Source organism: Podarcis erhardii (genome assembly GCF_964252035.2).
Source record: "Podarcis erhardii genome assembly, chromosome: 10".
In the NCBI taxonomy this organism is placed as follows: Eukaryota; Metazoa; Chordata; class Lepidosauria; order Squamata; family Lacertidae; genus Podarcis; species Podarcis erhardii.
The window spans coordinates 26,822,783-26,845,305 of NC_138500.1; the positions used below are offsets into that span (position 1 = coordinate 26,822,783).

General features: G+C 45.5%; 1 protein-coding gene across 1 annotated transcript in view; it reads right to left on the bottom strand.

Annotated features, from left to right (window-relative positions):
* Positions 1–22,523, bottom strand: part of LARGE1 (LARGE xylosyl- and glucuronyltransferase 1) — a 328,203-nt gene that overhangs the window by 26,736 nt on the left and 278,944 nt on the right. Inside the window, exon 11 of the mRNA XM_081879465.1 lies at positions 6,194–6,357. Coding sequence (XP_081735591.1) covers positions 6,194–6,357 — 164 coding nt within the window. The remainder of the gene's footprint in view (positions 1–6,193; positions 6,358–22,523) is intronic.

Sequence of the window (22,523 nt, forward strand, 5' to 3'; positions counted from 1 at the left end):
GAATCTTTTGAAATCAAGACTAGACTTTCAAGTGGATTTCTTTCCACCTGCCCATTTGACCCCCATCATGGCACAGATTCTTGCTATGAATGATGCTTGCCTCAGTTCTTTTTAACATATTCACATTATACATAAATAGATGCATAAATTGCTTTGCAATATACACTATTTACATATTCATTGATGTATAATTGCTGCTGTCCTGACAGGTGCCTCAGCAACTTTCTTTTTTTTTTTTAGAAGTGTTGTTTTTTTGACTGCATATACCGTAAGTTGTTTGTTGTGAGAGACAGTCAACATGGACTAAAATCCGCTTCTTACTGTGAATTTTTAAAAAATTGAATGCATTATGGCTCTTTTAATATGGGAAGACGTGATCTCTTTTGCTTCATCTGTGGACACACTTCATCTTTTAATATGGGAAGACGTGATCTCTTTTGCTTCATCTGTGGACACACTTCATCTGTGTTCCTCGATTAAAGTCTCTTTGTCAAAGTAGGGGGGAACCAACTGGATTTTACTGCTCATTTTGCACCCTCCATCCATCCCCTAAATCTTTGTTTTAAAATATTAAGTGTCCTTACCCCAGCCACAGACAAATTTCACCCCCCCACTGAAGTTGTTGACTTATAACTTCTAGTTATTTGCTAGTGGCAGCCTATACAGACCTATTCTATCCCCTTTGTACTGTGGATTTAAAAACCAAAGGAACACATCATCATTATTGTTCTTTTCTACATGGCACAAAAACAGATTTCAAGCTGTCAAACACAAAATCATGTTTAGTATAAACATTTAAAACATAAATTGAGTTTTATGTTTTAGCAGATAAATGCATGCAACCATTTTCTGTATAAAATATGTATTTATGAAATAAAATGTTGCAATTAAATGATCTATGTGTAATTAAGTGGCATTGCACTGAGTGAAGAGGAGTGCCTGTAAAACATTTAATATGTCAACAGGAATCCATACAATCTAGAACAGAAAGAGCAAAATATCAACAGGGTGCTAAATTGTCTCTCCCAGATGTCGGAGTGAGGAAAACAGTGCAGGGTGACAAGTTTATATTGAACTATGGAATCAAGATAGGGAGACAGGCTGCAAAGCTACTCCATTTGCCTTGGAGTAAGCCTCATTGAATTCAATGGGGATTGCTTTTGAGTAGACATGGTTAGGATTGCATGGTTAGGATTTCAGTCATAGACCCACTTTGTTTTTACGGTGCCACAAGTCCACTTTGAAATGGAACACACATAAGATAACTGATCTGTAGACATTGCTGAGATATGTGTGTCTATCATACTGTATGACATATGTATAATAAAAGGATATTTATGCATCAGCTGATGACAAAACGGAAGAACCACTTGTGCAAAATTAAAACAATTGCAGCAGAATGGAAAATACCAGACAAAAGTGCAAGTGAACATTGGAATGGATTGAGGCAAATTAATTATTCTTTACCCAGGGGTCAGTAAGTGGCCATCAGTGAACCTAATCTCAGCTCTGGAAATCCCTGTGGTCTTCCAGTTGCCAAGCTGAAGGTGAAAAGTTTGGGGAATGGCATTTGTGGCAACTGAACTTGCTGGCAGGCTGCTCTCAAGGGTGACTTGAGGCTCCGCTATTTTTTTCCTCTTTGGTAAATGTTCAGGAAAACTAGCCACTGATTACATGTGTGAATCCTAAGTAAACACACTCCAAAGGGGCAGAGTGTGGTGGGATGCAGAAGTCTTCTATCACATAAGGAAGTTCTTCTGTATGTGTAGCTGAATAGTGTTTTAGATTAAAATGAAAAACAAATGTAAAGCCAATAGCTGTTACAGAAGTTGGGTGCTACCCTTACTTCTGTAGCAAGATACCAGGGGGCTCCAGGCACTCACTCGGGGTCTGTGTTGCTTTGGAGAATTGAGACACGGTAGAGACTGCCATAGCTTTAAGAAATATGATTTATTCACCTATTTACACCTTCAGTCTGCATGGAGAGATTTCAGATCTTTTAGCATGGTCATTTCAAGAGGGACTTGCAGCAGTGCAGCCCTGGAGTCAAAGACATCTCTCCTAGCCAGCCTTCAACCAACCTGCCCAAGATGGATCCCAGTCTTTTCTCTCCCTCCTTCTTCCCAGCACACCTTGCTCCAAAGACTCTCTTTTCCCGACACCCCCCATCACCATTGCAACCTCTGTCCAGGTCGGAGAATTCCCTTTGATGGGCCATCAACACCTTTTGTCATGTTAATGCTTCTATCCCAAGTAAGGCCCTGGCTTGGATAGGAAGCTTAGCCTGCAATCTTCCCACTGGCCTGTAATCTTCCCTTCAAATAATCAAAATCCTACCAATTATTAAATTTCAGGGTTTTCTTTGGAGGGGGTCCCCCCTAAATCTACAACATAACATTTTCCATGTATATCGCTGAATTAAATCTTGCCTAGTCACGGTCCTCATCCTCTGTAGCAAGAATAACTAGAGCAGCCATAAGGATGTGAACAAGTGTTTGCTAAACCAAACCTCTTATTTCATTAATCTAAAGAGAAAGCAGAGAAACTACAAAAAAAAATAAATAAAAAAATGCCAATCTCCCTAAAATATCAAGACATGGCAGTTAGATTTTCTTCTGCATTTTCCAAATCCCTACTACTATAACCTCCCTATTAATGTTTCTATGAGGCAAAAGAATCTTTTTTTCTTCATTACAGTAATCAATAATAATAATAATTGTTTTCTTCTCCCGCCATCTTTCCTAAGCTGTGCAGCAGAAAGAAATAACATTTTCAAACTGGCAAATATAAATTCTGATTTCAACATTAATAGCTTTTCCCTGCAGTTCTGAATGATCCTGATGACATCCAAGAAGCTTTGCTTCCCTGGATACCAGAGATTACGTTTGCTAGTCTATACCTGAATCATTATTTTCTCCTTTTTTAATCTATTATTGAAATGATGGTTATTATTGGGTGTAACACACACTTAAATTAGAAATAGGGATCGATACAAACAAAAACACCCCCAAAGGTATGTACAAAGCTTTACCTAGCCCGTGATAGGAATCATAAATAAAACATATGATGCTGTTAAAAAATATACAGTAAAAAGCACAGTGGATTTCTCTTCCCTATTATGCAACAAAAAGCAGACAATCAGCACAGATGGATGGAACTGATTTCAGATAAAGCTCCCAATTGCTTCAGTGTGGTCATGGAAAAGTCTAGCAGGGTCCCTGGGCCCTTTCAGGGTGTCTGACATACTGCAAAAGTTTACCTGTGGGAGTGGAAGGATATAGGATTACTACCTGGCTAGTATTTTATTGGCCTGCTTAGCGATTCAATGCCTAGGCAGATTGTTGGTCCTCTAAATGCTATCGTTCAGCAACCACCATCTCTGGGCTTGTGGAGAGGGCCATAGAGATTTGTTGCGGACTGCAAGAATTCAAGTTGACACTCTGTCTCCTCCACAACAGCTGATCAGCGGTACAGTATGGCTGCTTCTAGGGATGGTATTTTGCAGCAATGGTGTCTCGCTGGAATGGGTAGGTTAAACATGCCTTTATAGGTGAATCTACCAAATCTGCATTTTTTGAAACCATCTGGGAACCACAGCACAGTCCATCCTTCAAAACTCACACCTTCCCAAATGTTTCAATGCAGTCCTCCAGTCAAACAATGTGTACAGAAGTGCATATACTAGAGTAAAATGTGCATGGAAATGTATATATCGGTGAAAATAAGATACAAAAATGCATTATATTAAGAAGCATTACTTCGTAAAACTGCATACAGGCATGTATTTTAGGAAAAATTCACACTTAAATGCTGATAATTTACATGAGGTTGTTGTTTTTTTAAATCACAAATTGTTGCAGAAGTGTGGAAAACTGAATTTAGGATTAGAAAAATGAGAAAGTCTTCTCTCAGGTCTGCACCCCAAAGCATTGCCCCCATAGACCTAGCATGTTGCTGATTTGCCCTCTAGATGAGGCCAGCACAGTGACATCAACTGACCAGGGAGCAGCAACACTCCCAGGGATCATGCTGCACGAGCACTGCAAAATAGCTCTGCTACGGATGGTGGTGAGGAGTGACATTTCAAAGCATCTAGCCCACTCTCTTCACAGCATTCACTGAAAGAACAAATGCTATAGCCTCATCTATTACTAGTATTTGCACCTCTCCTTGCCAATGACAATAACACACAATACAAGTGTTGTGGGAGGAATGTAATAAAGAAAAACAGTTTAAAAAAGATAGTGAAAAACAACTGAAAGGTGCAAGAGGAAATAAAATGGCTAAAAGCTTCTTTGGTAGGGATATTATTTATTGATTTTAGCTGAAAGAGAGAATCTCCAACCCGAATCAATGAATAACAACAACTTACTAACAGTGCGTGGAAAGATTATTTTTTCTCATGTCAGGCCAATTGCTTTCTCCTTTGTGAATAAAGATGGGCATCCCTGTCTATCAATAAAGCGTGTTCCCTGAATGGATCCAAAAAAGCGAAACAGATGCTCAACTGCTGCATTGTTGCCAGCAGAACAGTGCTGAGCTGCAATTCACTCCTTTGAATTAAAATCCTGGAGGGAAAACATACACAGCCTCATTTCCTTCTCTAATTCATTGTGGCATTCACACAGGATTTGTGTGAGATTCTTTTCTTCGTCTTTGTTTAACTCAAAAGGCATGCATGAAAGCCCCAAACCCCACCACCCCAAGAAATGTTTTCCAAATTAAAAATCAATAGAACAGGCGCTGGTGAACGTGGCGAATGATGACTGAATGTGCTAGATGCATAAGCTAGCAGCCAAACAGTGCAGTGGTTTTTGTGGGCTTATGCTCATTTCTACAGCAAATCAGCATGCATTTAGTCAGCCTAAGTTCCTAGGGTCTCCCTGTGGAGGAACACTGACCTTTCTGTGTAGTCAACTAGAGGGACAGAGGTGTTACACATGCCTCATGTTCTGCTAGGTATGTGCTCTGCCTAATGCAGTGCTGACTGCTTGCTTCTTTTGAAGACGGGCCTCTTCCTTCCTAGAACTAACTCTACCAAAAGCAGGGAGGAAGGAGGGCCTCAGGTATTGGGATGTGGGGATTCTGATGTTGCAATTCAGATGAGATGCTCTTGGTTTCTGAACAGAAGTGATGCACATTTTACAGGCTGCTCGAAATCTCTGTGAATGCACATTCCGGGTTTATCCAGGCTCTCGGGATGCAGCCGCTTAAAAACCAAATTTGACAGGATAAAAATTGCCAGCTCAATACAGCTTCTGCTCAAAGAAAATTATGAGTGTGCCCAAAGCAAAAGCAAGACAGAGAAAGCATGGGCTATCAAGGACAGCAGTAGCTCTAGGACAGGAGCATGGAAGAGGATCTAGCTAGTGGGCCAGAACTTGATTTCCACCTCCACCCCTGCAGTACAAGTGTGCATCTTTCCTTGAGAAGAACTATTCCCCTGAGAAGCACGACTCAAGAGGCTTTGCAAGCATCAAAACCCCTTTAATCCAAGACTCACCTTTGACTATCCCACTCCTAACATCATATATGGCACCAGGGTGGGCATGGCTTGGCCTAAACACCCTTATGGACCAAATGGAGAGGTCCACATATGCTGTAGAACAAAGAACCTATTTTGTAAAATCCCCAGCAAAGCAAGTATGTCATATGGTACAGAAGGTATGGGAGAACTAACAAAAACCCTCTGCTTGAGTCAACAATCAACGTTATCTAGGTTCTTTCCTTTCCTGACTCACCACATGTTTTTTTATGCTCATTTACACTTTTGATGTATTTTAAATGAACTATAATGGCTGGATTGACATTGTTATACAGCATTGTCATGTACCATAAGTATGAATTGCTGTGCCTATGTTGCCTGTCCTGCATAGCACTTTGAACATGGGGAAATGATGATGATGATCAGTTAACTACCAATAGGGTAGATCAGGCCATTTCCGGGGTCGTAACTTCCTACCCTGCACCTGAGCACTGAAGTCTCTGACTCATCATGTCCCTCTTCTGTACAAAACAACTGTTGGAGCTTTCCACAAGAAGAAAAGAAAATGGCACTCATTTACTGTCAGTGAATCCCAAATGTTCTTTTCCCCACCGACATAAGACCTTGTGAAATTTTCTTGAACTCATTAGCGGGTGCTAATTGCATTTTCCAGAGTTCTTGGTGGGATAATAAAAGGGCATTTCTTACCTGTCCATTGAGAGTTGAGCCACCAGAGTTACATCAGTGTTGTCTGGAGCAGACTCACACTCGTAGTGTAAAAAATACAAGTGGGTGCGATGGACAGTGAAACGCTCCCGTCTAAACTCATAGCACAGGTCATCTTCATCCAACTCAGACAGCTGTTTCTGGAGCTGTAGTGGGGGTAGGGTGGTGGAGGGGAAACCACAAGTATATATATTACTAAATCTCTTTTAGTGAAGGGTAGTTGTTTGTTAAGATTAGGTACCTCACTAGCATCTTGTCACTTTCATTCATTGCATGTATGAACTTTCTCGCAGACCCCAAAGTCATCTCACTTACAGACCCTAAAAGAAATAGAAGGCCTACTTCACACAATGCATAATTAACTTACAGAACTCCTTAACCAAGTATATTTTTATAGTGGCCATCAGCACAAATAAACTTTTTAAAAGGAACATGGGAAGTTGCCTTATACTGAATCAGATTCAGCTAATTCAGTAGTTCACATGGGTAGTGACTCTCCAGGTTTTCAAACAGGAAACATTCCCAGCCCTACCTCGAGATGCCAGGGATTGAACCTGGAACCATCTGCATGCAAAGTAAAGCCCTTCCAGAAGCACTGGGTATGTCAGTGGAAACTAGCCAGGATAGGGAAACAACAACAACAACAACAACAACAACTCATCTAAGGTTTTTGAGAGAAGCTAAAGATTAACCACTGGGAGGGGAATACATGTGTCAGGGTTTTAGGGAGAGAGGAGACAGAGAGCGAGGGCGAGGAGGAAGAGGACGACAACGAGCCGAGGTTGTCCCAAAGTCCGTCTAGCGAATCAGAGGATTCCCAGAAGGGAGCCCCCCTGGTCAGGCCAAGGGGCAATAGAGAGGGAATCAGTCAGAAAGAGGGGAACGAAGAGGGAATCCCCAGTGGGAGTGGCAAAGCGGGACCAGCTCCCCCGTCGGAACGGAGTGGAGGGGGGGGAGTTGCCAGTGTGTCAGAAAGAGCAGGACAGGAAGGAGGAAGGGGGAGGAGTTCGGAGCAAGACGTCCTGCCTGAAAGGGAGGAGTGTAGTACCGAGAGCAGCGTAACTGTAGAAAGGAAGGTCAGAGGCAACGTACGCGCGCCAAGTTCAAATATAGAGGCGCGCGGAAATGAGGAGAGCTCTGAGGAGGAGCCTGGTGCCAAAGCACGAAGGAGGGGGGAGCAGGCGGGAGAAGACTCAGCCTCTGGGGAGTCCCGGAAAGAGGGAAGACAGGGGGGCAGGAAGACCCTGCGGAAAAGGAAAGAGAGGAAAAGGTGGAGCAGTACAAGCCTCTTAAATTGGTGCAGGGGAGGGACGGACTCAGAGGGGACTTCTAACATCTAAGGGTAACAGATGCGGAGCCACGGAGTTTGGATGTAATGACGACAATGATCTTCAATAAAACCTTTTGTATATAGCTTGGACTGGACTTTGGTCTCTTGTGAGCTGGGACCCAGGGTGGCTCTGACAGAAAGTCCCCTCCAAAGAACGCAAAAATTTTTTTTTGCAAAGCTCACGAACGGTGACAGCCATGAGTGCGGAGGAGCAGTTGACAGCGCTGCGAACTACAGTTTCCGAACTCACTGCTGCAGTCCTTGCGTCTCAGAAGAAGCATGACGAAATGGAGAAGCGCTGCCAGGACCTGCAAACAAGGTGGGAACGTGCAAGCAGGGAAGGGTTCCCAGGGTCCAGATCAGAGGGGATTGGACTTGGACGGAGGGGGGGCAGCCTAGTCACCCACTTCGATGGGAACCTGAAGCACTACCCCAGTTTCAGAGCAGACGTTTTGTATGCATTGCACTTGCTTCGTCATGACTTTAAAGATGAGGAGGAGAAAGTGGGGTTTATTGTTTCTCACTTGCATGGGCCGGCCAGAGACTGGTTGCGCAATTTGTGGCGTGAAGATGGCCCTGCCCGCCGCGATGCAGATGAATTCATTAAAGCGATGGATGCCTGCTTCCAGTCTACTGTAGATGTGGATCTTGCACGCAGGGAAATTTTTGGATTGCGGCAAGGCAAAGCCACTGTGCGTCAGTACCATTCTAGATTTTTTGCTTTACTGACTGCGCTAAGCTGGGAGAAGGATTGTGCACCTGTGAGGGATTTGTTCTGGGAGGGGCTCAGCGGTCCCATTAAGGATGAACTTGCCAGGGGAGACAGACCCCAGACCCTGGAGGAGCTTGTGCAGAGGGCTTTGGCGATTGGGATACGGCACGAGGGACGTCCTTGGCACACTGAGGAAGAACGTCAGGTGCGTCCACCAGCGAGGACGTCTTCTTTCATCCCCAGGGAGTTCAGTCAGTCACATCCTTCGCCACTGGGAAGGCAGGGGGAGGAGCCCATGGAACTTGGTGGTGCTAAGGCTCAAGCAACAGCCAGAGCCCCAGCTTCCGGTGCAGTGAAGGCAAAGCCTCCTAGAGGGACCAGGAAGTGTTACATTTGCGACAGTGCACAGCACATGGCGAAAGAGTGTCCCCAGAGGCTGCAGAAACACACTGCAGCTTTAGCAACTGTTGCAGCAGAAATGATGCAAGCAGGGCAGCCTCAGGGAAACGACAGTGCCTGGCTGGAAGCAGAGCTGCTGGGGCTCAGCCAGGCGAATCTGTAGAGCAGTCCCCAGCGCTTTTGCAACGCACAGACCCTTTACCACCCAAGCCAGCGGTGCAGCTCACTGCAACACTTCAGTTGCCGAATGGAACCACCCTGGAAGTCCCCATCACGATTGATTCTGGGAGCAACGCAGATTTTGTGGGGACGCACTTTGTCAAGCAGCATCGCATAGCGCTTCTGCCAGCGACAACACCTCTGAACGTAGTCACGGTGGATGGCAGGAAATTGCTAGGAGGACAAGTTGTGCAACAGACGCCTCCCATGGTGATGAGGATTGGAAATCATCGAGAAGTCATCAGCTTCAATGTCACCCGCCTTTCAGACACGCCTATAGTATTAGGCATGAGTTGGCTGGAGAGACACAGTCCTGCTGTAGCGTGGTACCAACGGCAGATCACCTTTTGCTCATCGTACTGTGCTCAACATTGCATCCAGTCCAGCCAGGAGGAGGGAGCTGAGCAGCAGTTGCAACTTGGCATGGTGCAGGCAGTACCCCGCAAGTACGAGGGGTTCCTGGAGGTTTTCTGCGAGAAGGAAGCTGACCAGTTGCCGCCCCACAGGCCTTATGATTGTGCCATCGACCTGGTGCCAGGGGCGCAGTTGCCGACTGCAAAGCTGTATTCCATGTCTGAGGACGAGATGCAAGAACTCAGGGAGTTCATAGAGCACAATTTGAAGCGCGGATTCATCCGAGAATCGAAAGCGGTGGGGGGCAGTCCTGTTTTCTTTGTAAAGAAGAAAGACACGCCCCAGAAAAGACTCATTGTGGACTATCGATTCATAAACAGTAAGACCAAACCCAAGGCCTTCCCCATGCCCAAGATAGATGATCTCCTGGCAACCGTAAGGAAGGGGAAGATCTTCACCAAATTGGATCTGCGTGGAGCGTATAACCTCATACGCATCCGGGAGGGCGATGAGTGGAAGACGGCCATGTTCACGCCTCTGGGCACGTACGAATACAGAGTTATGCCATTTGGTCTCCAAAATGGATCTCACGTCTTCCAAGCATTTATGCATCACGTGCTAGCGGGACTTCTCTACAAGAAATGCGTGTGTTTCCTCGACGACATCCTGATCTTTTCGGAAACGGAGGAGGCCCATGAGAAGGACGTAAAGGAAGTCCTGCAGAGACTACGGGAGAACAAGCTCTACGCCAAGTTAGAGAAGTGCCAGTTTGATGTGACGGACGTGGATTTCCTAGGCTACAAGCTGTCCGACAAGGGGCTGGCCATGGACAGCGCCAAGGTCCGCGCGGTGTTGGACTGGAAGAGCCCTCGCAATCGGAAGGAAGTCCAAAGATTCATCGGCTTCGCCAACTTCTACCGCAAATTCATCAGAGGTTTTGCAAAGGAGACGGCAGCGATCACGGACACTCTCAGTTCCAAGAAAAAGAGGTTCGTGTGGACGGAACAGGCGGAGCACTCTTTTCAGAAGCTTAAAAGCCTTTTCGCCTCCGAGGAGCAGCTGCTGCACGTGAATCCAGGCAAGCCCATACGACTAGAGACCGACGCGTCAGACAGAGCGGTTGGAGCCGTACTCCTGCAAGAAGATCCACATGGAAACTGGAGACCCGGTGCCTTTTACTCCAGAAAGCTCAGCAAAGCGGAGCAAAACTACACCATATGGGACAGGGAGCTGTTAGCCATTCACGCAGCTTTCAAAGCGTGGCGACACTTCCTCATAGGAGCCAAGCACACAGTACAGGTCCGCACGGATCACAAGAACCTAGAGTATTGGCGCACGGCGAAGCTCCAAAGCCAGAGGCACATGCGCTGGGCGGAATTCTTCGCGGATTTCGACTTTCGGATAGAGTACGTCCCAGGAGATTCCAACGTTATAGCCGATGCGCTATCCAGGAAACCGCAATATCTCGATGAAGCGGCGCCTGTAGCAGCCAAGCACATTTTCGCACCGCAGGCGTGGTCGTGCGCTGCCGCCACAGTAGATCTGGACGCGGTGCGACGCGCGTTGCAAGTGGATCAGTTCGCACAGTCCAAGATGGAGGAATTGCGCAGAGGTGTGCAGAGTGGCGAAGAGTTCCAACTACGCGACGGGCTGCTAACTCGCAAAGGTGCCCTCTACGTGCCAAGCGACGAGCTTCGCGCAAAGGTTCTGCAGCAGTTGCACGACGCCCCCAGTGCGGGCCACTTCGGTAAGGAGAAGACAATAGAACGGGTGGCAAGAGACTTTTGGTGGCCCCGGATGCGTGGAGAGGTAGCGGATTACGTCGCCAGGTGTGACACTTGTCAGAGGTTCAAGCCAGTACACCAGAAGCCAGCGGGGCTGTTGGAACCGCTGGAAACGCCACAGCAACCGTGGGAGAGGGTAGCTCTGGACTTCGTTACTGACCTGCCCAGCTCCAGGGGGAAGACGGCGGTACTGGTGGTTGTGGACCTGTTCACCAAGATGGCGCACTTCATTCCATGCGCAAAGGTGGCGACGGCGGAACAGACTGCCAAACTCTTCATCGATCACGTGTTCAAGGTGCATGGGCTGCCGCAGTCCATCCTGTCCGACAGGGGGCGCCAGTTTGTTTCCAATTTTTGGCAGAAGCTTTTGGGTATCCTGAACGTCAAGATCAACCTCACGTCGGCGAGACACCCACAAACCAACGGCCAAGCTGAGAGGGTCAACGCGATCATGCAGCAGTACCTGAGATGTTACGCCAACCAGCGACCAGCAGTTTGGGTGGACTACCTGCCGATGGCAGAGTTTGCCTATAACAACACGAAGCACGCGTCCACGGGGGTGACGCCGTTTTTCGCGAACAATGGTCGTCATCCCAGAACCTTCCCGGGGTTCGTGGCACCGGGAGAGGGGGTGCCGCAAGGAGCCGACCAGTTTGCAGCGGAGCTGCAGGAGGTGCACGAAGAGTTGCGGAGACATTTAGAGCTGGCCAAGCAAGCATATAAGGTGCAGGCTGACAAAAACAGGAGAGAGGGAGAGGAGATCCAGGTGGGGGACTGGGTGTGGTTAGCGGCCCAAGCGATGCCAGCCAAGTCGTTGGCCAAGAAGAAGCTGGGGCACAGGCAGTTAGGGCCGTACCAGGTGGAGGCTAAAATCAACCCTGTAGCCTTTCGACTAGCCCTCCCCGAAGGTTCCAGAGTGCACCCGGTCTTTCATAGATCGGTGCTCACTCCCTACAAGGCACCGCACAGGTTTCAGGAGTCTGACACAGTCACGCAGCAACACACTAAGTCACAGGAGAGGGAGAGGGCGCCTAGGGCCGAACCACTCAACGAGGTCACAGAGATCCTGGACTCGAGATGGGGGCAAGAGGGAGTAGAATATTTTCTAGTCAGAGAGGGTGCCCCAGTCAGTGCCAATGGTTGGGTGCCGGGCTACGCTTTAGACGAACCTCTTTTAAAAGACGAGTTCCATGCCCTTTTCCCTCATAGACCCATGCCAGCCGAGTACTTTGATGACTGGCTCTTTACGCCCACATGTTCAGGCAGCACTTTCCACGGCTTTTCTTCAGCTGAAGAAAGGTCGCCGGACTCCAACTCGCCCAGGGGATCGTGTTCGGGGGTGGACACAGAACCCTCTTATTGGTGGGACGAGCAACCAGAGGAGGACTGGTGCAGGAAATGGCTGACGGGAGCTTGGCAGGCAGCACCGGACCAGGTACCAATGGAGGAGGGAGAAGAGAACACCTTGGGTCAAGAACCCGAATTCGAACACTCGTACAACGAACTGCAAACAGAGGAGATGGAGGTGCAGAATCTGTATCCTGCGTCCGCCTCCGAAGAGCGGCAGCTTCCACAACCTGCACCCGATGAGCGGAAGGGGGGAAGGGGGGGCTTCGAGGGGGGGATGGATGTCAGGGTTTTAGGGAGAGAGGAGACAGAGAGCGAGGGCGAGGAGGAAGAGGACGACAACGAGCCGAGGTTGTCCCAAAGTCCGTCTAGCGAATCAGAGGATTCCCAGAAGGGAGCCCCCCTGGTCAGGCCAAGGGGCAATAGAGAGGGAATCAGTCAGAAAGAGGGGAACGAAGAGGGAATCCCCAGTGGGAGTGGCAAAGCGGGACCAGCTCCCCCGTCGGAACGGAGTGGAGGGGGGGGAGTTGCCAGTGTGTCAGAAAGAGCAGGACAGGAAGGAGGAAGGGGGAGGAGTTCGGAGCAAGACGTCCTGCCTGAAAGGGAGGAGTGTAGTACCGAGAGCAGCGTAACTGTAGAAAGGAAGGTCAGAGGCAACGTACGCGCGCCAAGTTCAAATATAGAGGCGCGCGGAAATGAGGAGAGCTCTGAGGAGGAGCCTGGTGCCAAAGCACGAAGGAGGGGGGAGCAGGCGGGAGAAGACTCAGCCTCTGGGGAGTCCCGGAAAGAGGGAAGACAGGGGGGCAGGAAGACCCTGCGGAAAAGGAAAGAGAGGAAAAGGTGGAGCAGTACAAGCCTCTTAAATTGGTGCAGGGGAGGGACGGACTCAGAGGGGACTTCTAACATCTAAGGGTAACAGATGCGGAGCCACGGAGTTTGGATGTAATGACGACAATGATCTTCAATAAAACCTTTTGTATATAGCTTGGACTGGACTTTGGTCTCTTGTGAGCTGGGACCCAGGGTGGCTCTGACAACATGTATATCAACATGTATTTCTATGAACTTTCTATGAACTTTCTGAAGACATTTGTGCTGGCAAAATTCTGCCTCTGTCTCTGTATATGCCATTCTGGATCCAGCCTTGTTGCAGCAGTGATATAACAAGACTTACTTTTAGGCAGTGTACCAAATACTCCAGTTTCTGTCAGTGGTACCTCAGGTTAAGTACTTAATTCGTTCCGGAGGTCCGTTCTTAACCTGAAACTGTTCTTAACCTGAGGTACCACTTTAGCTAATGGGGCCTCCCGCTGCCACCACTGGGCAATTTCTGTTCTCATCCTGAAGCAAAGTTCTTAACCAAAGGTACTATTTCTGGGTTAGCGGAGTCTGTAACCTGATGCGTCTGTAACCTGAAGCATCTGTAACCTGAGGTACCACTGTACTTGAAAGCTATGCCATTGCCATTCCGGAAAAAAACACATCAAGGGTTCCTACTGTTGCAGGTATGTTTTCTTTCGAAGAGCCATCAAAATTCATGCATGACTAAATGGCTCACCAAACAAAACAGAAGAATTGATTATAGTTTGGGGGTTGCATTTGCTCTTGGCCAACCTTCCAAGGGCCCTGTGCCAGTGGTGGGTGTGGTCACCTCACACCTTCTCATGCACGAACAGAGGACATACCCACCAGCAGACACATTCAGCACAGACCCCCTCTTCCCATTCTCAGCTGCGGATCAGCCGAGCAGGGGCATTATTGTCCTCTCTCCAGTCATCAAATGATCAACTGATGGCCAGAGATGCATCCTTATCTTCCTTTTAAAAAAGTCTTTGAGTTGCACACACATCCCCACCCACCACACCATTGGCCATGCCCAGATATTATGAAAGCTGTAGTCTATAAAGTGATGACTGATTTTATCCAATCCTTGTCTCCATGTGTCTCTTCCTCTCTTCCTCTGCCCTACTCTAGTCACCACTGTGGGCACAAATTCTCCATCATCTTACATTTCATTCACCACTGAAAACCTCAGTTCATCACACCCTCGTTCATTTCATTCCCCCTAAGCACAAATAACATTTTAAATAAAGCCAGAAATGACTAGATGAAACATCTTAATTTCCTTCCATGGAAAGACATTAGCATTCTCCCCTTATCAGTTCTATTTATCAGCCTAAGTAGAAATGGTTAGAAGAGCTGTACCATACCACTCCTTCGAGATATCATAGCATCTTCTTCTTTTTTTAATTTCACAAATAGCCAAGCTATAAGTTGGTAATTGCAAAGTAGCCATTATCTAGGTAGTCACTGAGTGATTATCAGATTACTTCAGGCTTCTAAGATAAAAGGATATAACAACTTAATTATGAGCTATGGAATAGCACTATGGACTAAATTATGTCTCTGACTACTGCTGAGGAATGGAATAAAGAAAGATCGCATTTCATGCCCTAGTATTTTAACCGGGGGTGGGATGAAGCCAGAAGGGGACCAAATGCAAGTTTAATATTTATGTAACATCTTTCCACAGTGGAAATGTTACATTATATTAATTAATTAATTAAATTTATATCCTGCCCTTCCTCTCAAAGGAGCCCAGGATGCAAAAAAAGAGGGGGGAATTGTCTCTTAGGGACAATTCCAATACAAAGCTGGCCAGATTCTGTATATATGACCCCCCACTTTGATCTGCAGATGGTGGCCCAGAAATGTATTTTTGTCCAGCAGAAACCCTTCATTAGTGTTCAAGCTTGACCATAAAGTTTGCGCTGTCTTTCAATGAGAACTTCTCATTTAAGGAGCACATATGCTCAAATATTATCAGGGCATCACATATGAAATCCAGGAGAAGGAATGTAATTAACAACATGTAGTGAAAGCGTGTGTGTCGTTGCCACATCTGCTGGCCCTGCATTGTCTCTCTTGCCAGCCAGCCCCATACTACCCAAGTCTGCAAAAGTTTTAATGGGCATGCTTCACATTTAAGTTTCCGGAACACAATTTATGACAAGCCAATACATTTTTGACCAGAGTATTACTAATTTCAAATATGCTAGTCAGTTTCTCAATGATCTAGAGATAAGCAAGAAATCATAAAGTTTGATAAAAGTTAAGATGTCTGTGTTTGTGTGCCTCCTTGGTATCTTAGGCTTCAGCACATTTAACTTCCAAATACCTCAGCAACTTTTTCGACTCAAGGCCTAAAGCCTCAGACGCTGCTTCTGCTCACTCTGCTGAAGAGGATCCTTGTATTCTCTTTAAATTATGCCAAAGAGCAAGTAATAATGCAACTCATATTTTGAATAATTATAGCCTAATCTATGTGAAAGATGCATGCAATTAGTCTGTATCCTCAGTGTGTCTACAGTGTTATTAAATTACAATGCATGACCAGAAAACTGGAAGGACATGAACAAATTTGCCGAATTATACACATATTAGTTATATACCCAAATTTATAATGAAATGCAGGTTCCAACCTATGCATTTGACTTGCCCTTTAAATGCTGTGTTTAGGCAAACATCTTCGTAACTTCTGTTCATGATATAAAGAAGTGTAAGAAGATTTCGATTTACAGTAGTACCTCAGGTTAAGTACTTAATTCGTTCCGGAGGTCCTTAACCTGAAACTGTTCTTAACCTGAAGCACCACTTTAGCTAATGGGGCCTCCTGCTGCCACCGCGCTGACAGAGCACAATTTCTGTTCTCATCCTGAAGCAAAGTACCTGAGGTACTATTTCTGGGTTAGCGGAGTCTGTAACCTGAAGCGTATGTAACCTGAAGCATATGTAACCCGAGGTACCACTGTATAAGAACAAGCTTTAGATAAAGGGGACTGTGCAGCTGTCCAAGTAGTCAGTTTCTTCCTGATTGTACATATTAAGCTGGAATAATTTTAAAAGCCCTTGCAATCCTCCTTCAAGAATCTCCCTCCCCCCGAGAATGGTTCCACAGATACAGGTAGCAACTACTTTCATTAGATTTTGAATAAAATAATGTAGAAGGTGTAAGAAAAACAAAACAAAAAACTACCAAAGAGATACAGATTTCTACCAGCTCAAAAATAAAATAAGAGGAGATAAAGGATATTTTCTAACTTAGTTATTTGGACAGTGAACTGGGGCACGCGTCTCAACTTCAGATCAGAGGAAACTGCTTTTGAGGTGGACCTAGACTAGGGATGGGGAATTTGTGGACTTCTAGGTGTCGTCCAACCATCTCGGGACGACAGAGGACGAGATGGTTGGACGGTGTTCTCGAAGCTACAAACATGAGTCTGGCCAAACTGCGGGAGGCAGTGGAAGACAGGAGGGCCTGGCGTGCTCTGGTCCATGGGGTCACGAAGAGTTGGACACGACTAAACGACTAAACAACAACAGGTGTTGTTGGACTCCATTTTTGTGAATCCCAGCCAGCTTGGTCAATGAACAGAGACATTAGAAACTGTAACCTAACAACATCAGTGGTGGAGGGTGACTCCCTGTCTGTGGCTTAGACAGACAGAATCCATCTACCTAGACAGTTGATTAGCTGCTCCTTGCTGTCTATCACAAAAAAACTTAAAGAATAAGACACGATAGTCCGTGAAACAAATTCTACTGCATGAGGGCTGGTTTGCTGTACATGCAATCAACTGAAAGCTGATGTGACAAATTGCATACGTTCACCTTTTGACTGGTAGTCGCCTGCTGCATTTGTTCTTCTATAGCCGGTTTCTAGCCTTTCAAAGTTCTCCAAGCAGCTTCATGATATATTAATATTTACACAAGCCATAAGGGAAAATGGGCCAAACGATTGCGCAGCTAATTCTGAATATTCAAGGGGACTTTGGGTCTTCTACCTCCAGACAGCAGGTCCTTGTGCATCATGCCACAAACTGAGGTGGTCTTTCAAATGCAGATTATAACACAACACAGCTTTCTCCTATTCAAAGGAGGAGGAGAAGAAATTTGCACTAGACATGCCCAAGTCAAAGGACAAGATAAGCCTACCATGGCCAACCTTCTGTTTTAGAATTCTCAGTACGTTAATTAGCTACTAAAGCTGAAAACAACAACTCCTCAAAGAAATATTTATAGCCTGGGGGTCTTGTACAGAGTGGGCCCTACCATTAGGCTGAAGGAGGCAGCTGCCTTAGGCAGCTAGTTTTAGGTGACATGAAAGGGCAGCAAACTGATGGTTATTTAACTTATTACTGTACTGCATTTGTACTGCTGGGAAGGGAGAAAGGTGCTTGTGGGATTTTGTGCCTCAGGTGCCAAAATAACTTGACCAGCCTTGGGAACTGTGCACCCTGACACGGGAGGAAAAAGCTATCTGCTGCTCTGCCTCAGGCAGCAAAATGTCTTGAGCTGGCTTGCTTGTCCACATGGACCTAATTGTGAGATTAAAGGCTGTCCTTGATGGATACCGTTATCTTTCAGTGCACAGTAACTTCCAACTTCTTTTGCAAATGGATTTTTTTAATTAGGGGAAGAAAAGCTTAAAACTCTCCCCCAACATCTCATAACAGCAATGAGCACAAATCTCCTTCTAAACCAGTTTAAGGTCTTGCACTTGCAGAGCTGCTCTTACTGCTCTAATTAACATGGCTCCCTCTTTTGAAAGGAGGATTATTATTAATGCCAGTAGGCGGTCATAGTTTTACAGCTGGTGAAATACCAGGGAGGACAAGGTTTCTGAACCTTTCTGAATCTTCAGTAACTGCACAGAAGAGGGGCTGTTGACAGGTCTGGTATTTCTCTCCCCCAAAACACTGAGGCAGGACAAGTGCATCATCCGAAATTATCTCTTCCCAACAATTTACAAGCACAGGAACCCTGCTCTCTAGTCAACACTTCTGTCTCCTTCCCAACTTCCAGTACAGTTCAAACCACTGCATCCACAGCCCTGCTATGCAGGGTGAAGAACACAGGGAGCTGCCCAGTACTGTGTCAGATCACTGGTCCATCTAGGTCAGTATTGTCAACACGAATTGGCAGTGGCTCTCCAGGGTTTCAAAGAAGAGTCTCTCCTACCCTACACGGAGAAGCTGATGATTGAACTCAGGACATTCTGCATGCAAGGCAGGTACTCTACCACTGAGCTACAGCTGTTGGGGTAGAAGGTGGGTGGCATGAAGATTGCTGCACCAGCCTAGAAGTGGTGCAGTGACTGGGCTCATATCAGGCCTGGTGGCATCTTGTCACATCAGTGAAACTGGTTTGGGATCTAGGCTATTTTTGTCCCTCCCACTCAACATCCCCATAATGGCCTGTTCCAAGCTCATAATGGCCTGTTCCAAGCTCTTCCACTTCCAGTGAGAATCTGGCTGGTGGAATTTTTTACCCACTGGAAAGGGAAGTGCTGTACTGATGGCGTGTCCCTTTGGCCACTCAGTTGGCAGTGACTGGATGGAGGCTGGATTAGCTAGCACAGCTGTGTAGGGAAACACCTCTGCCCAATCCAACCCCCCACCTCAAACAACAGGGCTTGGATTGCTCTGATAGCCACAGAACTCTGTGTTCCATGTTCTGCATGGTTATAAACTTTCTCTCTCACACAGCAAGCATGCTGTGCTTTGCCTTTACAGCTTTCACTGTTTCCCCCCCCCCCCCCATGGCTAGCCAAAATACATACCTGCTGTGGCTATCCATTTAGGGGAAAGGGGACTTTTTTGTATGTGTGCCCATATACAAATAGTAGTGTCGGTTGTCTGCTTATATCACTTTACTTTAACTTATGTGGTTCTATGCTGTGTTTTTTATTTTTTTTTTAAACTTCAGCTTGCTGAAAGCAAACAAACCTTTGAATCAAGTTGAGCAATTTAGAAGTGCATATACAACCTTAGCTTTAAAAGCAAGTCTCCATTTGGGCTGCATTATTCCGAAGGAATTGTCCAGGAACTTCTATGGAGGAGCTGTTAAAATGTTCTGCATTCCAAAACAGGCTCTAGATAGGCAATGCTATTCCACTGGTGTGCAGAGACTAATTGCAACAGTATTTTTCGTCTTGTTGATCATGCGCTCCCAGGCACAGCAGTTAGCTGGTCTGAATTTATAATCGGAGTGGTTTCAGCAGCTTTTAATTTTCCTGCTGTTTCCTGCCCTCAGCTGCTGTGCTTTTAGTTCAGTCTCTGCTCTGAGTATCCCTACAGTACATTCTAAAGTTAAAGGATCTACCCTGCCTCATCCACATTTTCCAGGCTGCTCTTTGGAGACACTGAAAAGGAACCGTGAGGGGACCCCCATTTTGTGTGCCATTTCCAGGCCTAACTTCATGTTGTGCTTTGGTGGTTCTGCCTCTGGAACATATTTTGAAGTATGTGTTATGAGAAGTGATGCTAATCAGGAAGGGTGGTTGCCATGGTGACCGTGACATGAGTATTTGTGGATCCTGTTTTTGACCCCTGCCCACTAGCTACTATTCTACCACACAAGACTTTGGGGACAGAAAAAGTGACGTGAACAGCGACTTCAACCAATTATTATATGATTATATTACATCCTTATTTACAGGTTATCTTGTAGGACACAGCCCTCACAAGAAGGCTTACATAATCAATCAGTATTTCCCCGTCAGCTATTCCTTACTCAGGACAGGAAAGTTCCTCAAATGCCTACATTTTGGCAATTGTTCCCCCCCCCCCAAAAAAGCTACCATCCAACCTGTTTGCACTAGACTTGAACAGAACTGAATAAATCCTCAAAACTCCATGTATAAAAATCGGATCCCTCAGTGGCTGGGCAATCAAGTGGCTGGGATTTTTTCCCCTGGCACAGCTCTTTCTGGAGGTAATTAAGCATTTTTTGTTACTGGCAGGGTAATTCCCTTAAAACTGGTAACATGCAAGTTCTTTCAGTCACAAAACTGCTCTACCCTGCACCACAGCTTTTATCACTGCCACTGCTCTCGGTAGTTTTGGTGCTTCATCATATGAATGCCCCTGACAGAAGTCGCTGCAAAAAGAACAAAAGTGAATATGGAATGAATATGAGGCCTTTACCAGAGAAATTATATCTCGCCTTACAGCTTTTGCTGTGAAGTCACAACTGGGTATACTAAACATACTACAGAACAACCCTGTGCTTTACAAGTAGGTCCTCTGATAATGGAATGCTGGACATAAACATTAAAGGCCTATAGAAAGCTCATAAATAAGATATTATAGTGTGCATTGCTTTTATGACTTTCATTGGAAACTTACTTTCAACATTAAAATAAGAAGAGGAGGGGAAGAGGAGGATGAGACAGGCAACAATGCTTGATCTAAAGGCCACTAATCCTGCTGAGGTCCTTTCCACTTACTTCAAGGGCTGTAAATTCCCCCTTCCACGTTTCATGCCATGCATGAGATATGGAGCAAATTAGTGCAGAACCCTTGTTAAATCTGGTGGCTCATTTAGCAACTGTGAAAGCAAAGTCACCAGATGACACGGATGGTGCATCACATATATTAGGGAGCATAAAAAAACCCTTCAATAGTTTCCATTTTACAGGCCCTGCACTTAGCACAAAACACTTCTTTTTCTTACCATAATTTCCCTTTTTGTACCAAATGTGCTCCCCTGTTGCATTTGAACTAATGGTATCAGATCTCTCCCCTTCCCTCCATCTGTCCAAACCCAAGCACGCAAGTTCAGTTGCCACAACAGAGATTAAAAATATATATTTAATGTCGGGATACTCATATCGCTCCTCTATAGAAAGCAACTAAGCAGTAGAATAACCAAACATGAGGAAGGAAAGAAAACTTTACGAAGCCTGATAACAGTCACATGTTACAATAAGCTACCATTGACAAACATTTCCAGCATTTCAGCTCTGGAGTCAAGTATGTCATGTTCTTGGGCTTCTTCCCTTGATAATCTCTGCCATCTGTGTGCTTGTTATAACTAAAATGAATTCTTCAAGCAAGCTTTTCAGGACATTCCATCACATTAACTCCCAGTTCTCAATCTCTCCTTATGTGTTGCTATGATCAGGTACTGGCAACTTCACACAGGGGGATGCTGAATTGTGTTTTCCCAAAGAAAGCTTGGTTTAAAAAATGTTAAACAGAGGGAATAACTGTTTTGACATATAGGAATCTGTTGTTGTTGTTGTTGACGACGACCAGCCCTTCACTATGAGGTCCCAGGGTGGGTTACAACATTAAAACACAGTATCAAAAACAGTGTAAAACAACTTACAGTCACAAAAACAACGTGGGTATTAAAAATTTCCACGCCAAGTATCAAAAGCCAGGGTAAAGAGGCGCCTCTTCAGCATTTGCCAGTAGCTGTGCAATGAAATGCCTATTTCTTGTAAGGAAGAATGTTTCAGAACAGGAAGGGGGAATTGGTGGCCCTCCAGATGTTGTTGGAAAAGAACCCTCATCAGTTCTGACTACCTGTGATGCTGGCTGGGGCTAATGGAAACTGCATCCCAACAGCACCTAGAGGGCCAGAGGGTCCCCATCCTATTTTAGATCTCAAATTTTACTGACAGGAAGAATGTACAAATTTAATACATAATAATAATAATGCTGAAGACAGCGTGAGACTTTGCTCTGCCCACCAAAATCAAGAAACATATTTCAATGGTAAGCAAAAGACTTGGTTTCAGAAATTAGGCCCCTGTTTCCCCTGTTGTTGTTTTTTCAATATTTACTTAAACTTCCAGCCTATCCTGTTTCAAATGCTTCTGATGTCAAACCATTACGTGAAAATGGTGTTCTATCCCTGGAGCAACTACAAAATCATTTTAGCATCTGTGAATGATCTCCTTCACCACAACCCACAGTACAAAAACTCAAACTAGGGAAGGAAATCACAAAAAGAAGAAACCACCAGCATGCAGCAGAATGCATAATATACAGGAGAAATGAGCTACTTTGCATACAGGCAAAAAACAAGGAGCATAAGGAAAAAACTATAAATCTAATTTATGCTCTCTGTAATGCCTCTTCTTAACACTAGTGTGCTGTAATGAGGCCAAAGCATAACTGAGGGCAGTATAAAACCTATTGAACTCCATTAGGTATTTAACAGATATTTGCATTCCAAACAAGCTCTCTTAATTACAAATTAAATTCTAAATGCAATACCTCTAATAACATGGAGTTGCTAAGTTGTAATAGCTTACATATTGAAATGACCCCTTGAGGGTAAATTCTGACACAGCCAGATTGCAAGTGACAGGCA